The sequence below is a fragment of the Triticum dicoccoides genome, chromosome 1A (genome assembly GCF_002162155.2).
Source record: "Triticum dicoccoides isolate Atlit2015 ecotype Zavitan chromosome 1A, WEW_v2.0, whole genome shotgun sequence".
In the NCBI taxonomy this organism is placed as follows: Eukaryota; Viridiplantae; Streptophyta; class Magnoliopsida; order Poales; family Poaceae; genus Triticum; species Triticum dicoccoides.
The window spans coordinates 454,961,005-454,967,183 of record NC_041380.1 but is presented as its reverse complement, the minus strand read 5'-3'; the positions used below and the strand labels follow the sequence as shown (position 1 = coordinate 454,967,183).

General features: G+C 44.0%; 1 protein-coding gene across 1 annotated transcript; it reads left to right on the top strand.

Annotated features, from left to right (window-relative positions):
- The first annotated feature begins 898 nt into the window (after positions 1–898).
- LOC119278454 (cyclin-P3-1-like) lies at positions 899–5,378 on the top strand. The gene is made up of 3 exons (XM_037559807.1): positions 899–1,095; positions 4,299–4,720; positions 4,823–5,378. The coding sequence occupies exons 2-3, from the start codon at positions 4,314–4,316 to the stop codon at positions 5,133–5,135; spliced, it is 720 nt and encodes a 239-aa protein (XP_037415704.1). The 5' UTR covers positions 899–1,095; positions 4,299–4,313; the 3' UTR covers positions 5,136–5,378.
- The last annotated feature ends 801 nt before the right edge of the window (positions 5,379–6,179 follow it).

Sequence of the window (6,179 nt, the reverse complement as noted above, 5' to 3'; positions counted from 1 at the left end):
AAGCCTGTGTCCTACTAGTGTCGAGGAGGCAAAGAAAATCGTGTGCCATCTTGATATGCCAGAATTAGATATCACGCATGCATCATCGATTGCATCATATATCGGAATGAGCACGCAGAAAAAACCAAACATGTTTTGTATGCATCTATTTGCGTCATGTTTTGTATGTAAGCGTCACCGCAACCTTTTATTTTTTAAACTTATAAGGGCCTCATGTTTAAGGCCCGACAGATCCCTCCGCTCTATTTTTTTTAACAATTTATAAGTTCTTTTTTTTCCGGATTAACAACCTAAGTTGCCTCTACAACCTTCAAATAAAATAAAATAATACCCAATCCGTCCCAAAATAAGTGTCCTAACTTTGTACTCAATTTTGTATTGTGCAAACGTTTAGACGCTTATTTTGAGGCAGAGAAAGTAATAAAGTAGGCACACTTTAAAAGTTGCTCTTAGTTCACCAACCGAAACGAATTAGCGATAAACCCGTGCATTGCGTTGTCAGCCTCCAGCACGGCTCAGCTTTGGATAATGTTTCCGACTAGGCGCCAAGCTTGGTTAACGTGAATGAAGTGGAGGACGCATCGGTCTCCTCCTATTCCTGCTGCTACTGGTCTTGGCCGCTGTATCAGGGCCCATCCTCTCTATCTCCACCCTCCTAAAATACTCGATAAACCACGCCGGTTGAGACGACGACGACAAATAGCGTTATTCTCTCTGGGCCTTTTCCTCTTCGCATAGGTACGTGCTAGTTTGGCATTTAATTACTTTATTAATTATTAAGCAAACAAGATCGATGGTAAGTTGGCCTTTGAAGACAAACAAGAGCCACACCTGTCAGCAGATAATGACATGTCTCACATCCCCTTCGTGATTTATTACAATTACAATATAATAAAGCACATGACACATCTCTCGCTCTCGCTCTCCCTCCCAGGCAGCATCCAAAGAAGCGGCTAGCTTTGCTGCTGCCGTTCCATCCGAAAAGGCGAGGAGAGACGGACGGAGGAGGGGCGGCCGTGGGGAGAGCTCGAGTTCAACCCTGAAGAAGAAGAAGGCCTCCTGCCCTTCCCTGGAGCTCAAGCCTAGAGCAAAGCTGTAAGTCTCTCCCTCCCTCCCTCCCGTGCGGGTTGTTGGCTGGTACTCCTAGATCTCAAGTTGCACAGCATAATGCTATCCTACCTACCTGCGTACTATCTCCTTGCGGCATTTGGGTCTACTAGATGGGATTCCCACCCAATCTGCTATGCCTTTCTTGTGCTCATCTCTTTCGAGCGAGCTAGGGTTGGTCCCGAAGGAGCGCAGGAGGGTCGGGGAGGCGGAAATCTGCTTGCCCGCGTGGTCCGATGGGGCGGTGTGCCGGCTACTTTGGGCGGGGGCAGTGGATTTGGGTGCGGCTGCATCAGGAAGGAGTGTTTCTTGCCACCTCTTTTATGGTTGTTTATCCCCTCCTTTTTTTTTTTGGAAAAGGGGGACTCCCCGGCCTCTGCATCAGGAGTGATGCATACAGCCATCTTATTAATGAAGCAACAAAAAGTGCGTACAAAGTTCCATAGTCTCTAACTGAAAACAAAAAAAAGCAGCCCACACAGAGCGCAGAAGGCTAGAAACACTAACTAGCCAATAAAGGAGCCACAACCGGCTGGCTATAGAGATAGGGAAACTAATTGCCTATCCTATTACATGACCGCCATCCAAACCGGTTGAAGATATCCCGAGCAACCATCTCCCACCGGGTAGACCCAGTAACCAAATGCTCCCTGGCCTCCATCGGAGTGAGTAATGACCATGAACGGATCAGCGCCGTAGCTCGGAAGATAACCTGCAAAAAATGAATTCGTGATGATCTGTTAAAAACCAAATCATTTCTGCACAGCCAGATGGTCCACATTAAAGCGCAGACTCCAACCCGAATATGTCTTGCTATTGTAGAGTCAATCCCATATAGCCAATTCCCAAATAAAGCATTAACAGTATTCGGTGGAGTTATATTAAAAGCAATGTGGACCGTCTGCCAAAGAACCTTGGCCAGCGGGCAATCAAAAAAGAGATGTTTAATTGTCTCATCTCGATCACAGAAACTACACCTAGTAGGTCCTGTCCAATTACGCTTTATTAAGTTGTCCTTTGTTAGAATAACTTGTTTATGAACAAACCACATAAACACTTTTATTTTCAAAGGTACTTTGACATCCCAGACACTCTTGGAAGTTGGAATGGAGCTTGTATTAATAACATCAGTATACATAGACCTGACTGTAAATACTCCAGACGTAGTCAACTTCCAGCGTAATTTATCCGGTTGGTCAGAAAGTTGAACCTCCATTAGTCTCCTAACTAACTGGAGCCAAACCTCCCAACGATTGCCCGCTAATGACCGTCTAAACTGAATATTAAGGGGGATAGATTGAAATACCGTTGCCACGAGCACCTCACGTCGTTGAGCAATACGATATAAAGACGGATACTGAATGGCCAGGGGTGAGTCGCCCAGCCAAGCGTCCTCCCAGAAACGTGTAGTGGCCCCATTGCCAATGACAACTTTTGTCCTATTGAACATTAATTGCTTGACTTTCATGAGCCCTTTCCAGAAAGGCGAATCCATCGGCCTAACTGTTACCTGGGACAAAGTCCTAGTCTGGAGATACTTGCTGCGAATGATTTGCGCCCACATAGCTTCCGAACCGCTAGCGAGCTTCCACAACCACTTACTAAGAAGGCATCTGTTCTTAACCTCAAGATTCTCAATGCCAAGCCCGCCTTGGTCTTTGGGTCGACAGATGATATCCCACTTAGCAAGCCGGTATTTTCTTTTAAGCTCATCACCCTGCCAAAAGAAGCGTGATCGATAGAAGTCCAGTCTTTTCCTCACTCCCACTGGAACCTCAAAGAACGATAAGAGGAACATAGGCATACTCGTGAGTACCGAGTTTATCAAAACTAACCGGCCTCCATATGACATGAGCTTACCCTTCCAGCAGCTCAGTTTCTTTTCAAATCGATCCTCGATACACTTCCACTCTCTGTTTGTTAGCCTACGATGATGAATCGGAATGCCAAGGTAGGAGAAGGGCAGACTTCCCAACTCGCACCCAAACAGTTGCCTATAGGAGTCCTGTTCGTCTTTAGCCCTACCAAAGCAGAACAATTCGCTCTTATGAAAATTAATCTTTAACCCCGATAATTGTTCAAAGAGGCATAACAACAACTTCATATTTCTCGCCTTGGCCAAATCATGCTCCATGAAGATGATTGTATCATCAGCGCATTGAAGAATGGATACACCTCCATCCACCAGATGAGGTACTAAACCACCCACTTGACCTTGGTCCTTAGCCCTTCCGATCAATATTGCTAACATATCCACCATGATGTTAAACAAGACGGGGGACATTGGATCGCCTTGCCTGAGGCCCTTATGAGTCTGGAAGTAATGACCGATATCGTCATTGACTTTAATACCCACACTCCCTTTTTGCGTAAAAGATTCAACCTGATGGCGCCAAGCCTCATCAAAACCTTTCATACGCAATGCCTGTTGAAGGAACGGCCACTTGACCTTATCATACGCCTTCTCAAAATCCACCTTAAAAATTACCCCATCTAATTTTTTAGAGTGAATTTCATGGAGCGTTTCATGAAGGACAACTACTCCTTCGAGGATGTTTCTGTCCGGCATGAAAGCAGTTTGGGATTGCTGTACCACAGAAAGCGCAATCTGTGAGAGCCTGTTTGTCCCGACCTTGGTGAAGATTTTGAAACTAACATTGAGAAGGCAAATTGGCCTGAATTGCCTGTTTATCCCCTCCTTTTGGTTGAGGGTTTAGGATTTCCCTTTATAAATCAGGCGAAATACTACCAGAAATAGAAGAGGAATAACCCTCTGGGTGGCCCAAAAGGGAGCAACACCCAGCTACTACTTTGTTTGTTGCCTATCTTCATCTTCTGAAAGGGAAACGGGAATGAACTAGATTCATGCTGATGCTTGTTAAATTCTTGTGTGTGTGTGTGTTTTGGTGCATTCCTTGCCAAGACGGAAACTGTATTCCGATTAGTATGCTGCGCGATGAGCGAGCTAAATTTAAAGTTCAGTGTGGAGGTAGCAAACAACGGAATCGTGGCTCGGCTCCGCATTTTATACGCAGATGGACGCAGCTATGAGTTTGTGCAATGCTGTTACAGCCTGGGAAAATACCTCCAGATTGAACTAGGATCAACTTTCTTTTGCCCAACCTTCAAAGTATCTACTATCTGCTGTGCCCATTTATTTTTCACTAACAACTGCTTTATCTTTTATACAGTACTTATGTCTGCCCATGGAGTCATCTAAAATTGATGCCAGTGACAAGCATCTGGAGAGCTACCTGACATTGGGTTTGACAGTATCACAGTCAAAGAAAGGAAGTACCAAGTTTCCTAAGGTCCTGTCGCTTCTTGCCACATATCTGGGCCGATCAGTTCAGAAGAATGAAGAATTACTGGGTTCTAATGGAATAAAGGAGTCGACCACTATTTTTCATGGCCAGAAGGTGCCAGATCTCAGTATACAGCTCTATGCAGAACGCATTTTCAAATATGCCGAGTGCAGTCCATCTTGCTTTGTGTTGGCACTTGTCTACATGGAGAGATATCTACAGCAGCCAAATGTGTACATGACGCTCTTCAGCGTTCATCGCTTGCTAATTACAAGTGTGGTGGTTGCTGCCAAATTCACAGATGATGCGTAAGTGTACCCAATGCAACTGCAATTCAGCTGTATTTCTTTCTTTGTATATCACAAACATGCACAGGTTTCCCAGTAACTTTCTCAATGCATGTCGTGCAGGTTTTTCAACAATGCATTCTATGCCAGAGTGGGAGGAATCAGCACAATCGAGATGAATCGGCTTGAACTGGATTTGTTGTTTAATCTGGACTTCAGGCTGAAAGTGAACCTAGGGACATTCGGGAGCTACTGCTTGCAGCTGGAGAAACATGCACCGGTGTCACCAGAGAGACTGCCTGTTCAGGTTCATTGTGTCAGTGTCAAAGGATCTAAAGATTTGGGCTATAGCAGCAGTGGTAGCGCCGACGAATTTTGCCAGAGCAAGCTTGTTCGCCAAAGCTACAGCAGTCAGGCTCTCCAAGGATGCAGCTGACCAATCTATTTATGGCCTAAAGTTTTGCAAAGCATGTGACCTGATTACTGATAATTCTTTTAGATCTGACATTTGAGCATTAAGTTGTTCTGGGGGTGTTTGATTAGTAGGGATTCAATTATGTTTTACTTCTGTAACACTGTAATTCTTGCAACCCACTTTGTTTAAAATGTTCACAATCTAGTTGGGAAACAACCGGCCTGAACATTACTCAGTCCTGTGATATCCAATGCCGTGGTTTAACTGGATCTGTTATTTATTTGTTTTAAGAAAAGGTTTAACCTGATCTGTTGCCAAGTAACCTGTTGGCAAGATGAATCTGGCTTTTCCAAGATCTGCGAATGGCCTGCTTCCTCTGTGCTTCTTATGATTCTGTTTCAGTCGCATAACAGGATCTGTGATGATTTACACTGGCATTGTTGCAACAAGGAATTTATAAAACGAATTACTTTCCTGAGCACGAGACTATGACTATGAGTGACATCGCCAAAGCATGAAAACAGAGCAGATGCACATTCGAGTCAGAATATTTGAGTGATGTAGCGTAACCTGCAGCGTCAACACCCCTACGGACGCTACTCTAGTTTTGTTATCTGTATATAAGTAACATAAGCAATTAGTTTTATGAGGGGGGAGAAACCATCCATACTGGTGTTTCTCTGTCTGATATTCAGCTTTAAATTTCTGCATGTGTTATCTGGGCAGTCCTCAAACGTTATCCCTTAATTAGACTACCAGAGTTGATATCTGGGCAGTCGTAAAGAAAGCCACAATTCTAGTCACGAGGGGATTGTAAAATTATACTCCCTCCAATCCATATTAATCGAGAGGGGACTGTACTACAATTTCAGTGCAAGGAAAGGAAAATTCATATTCCTACGATTTTTCCTCCACTTCTCCTATGAATCAAAGAAGAACTTGTCACCAGAGTAGAAAGATAAGACAATACAAATAATGTGATAGAATTTGCTCAAAACAAATAACGTGATAGTAGTACACATGCATATTTATTACTATTCATTATGCAGGAGAAAGACTAAGCAC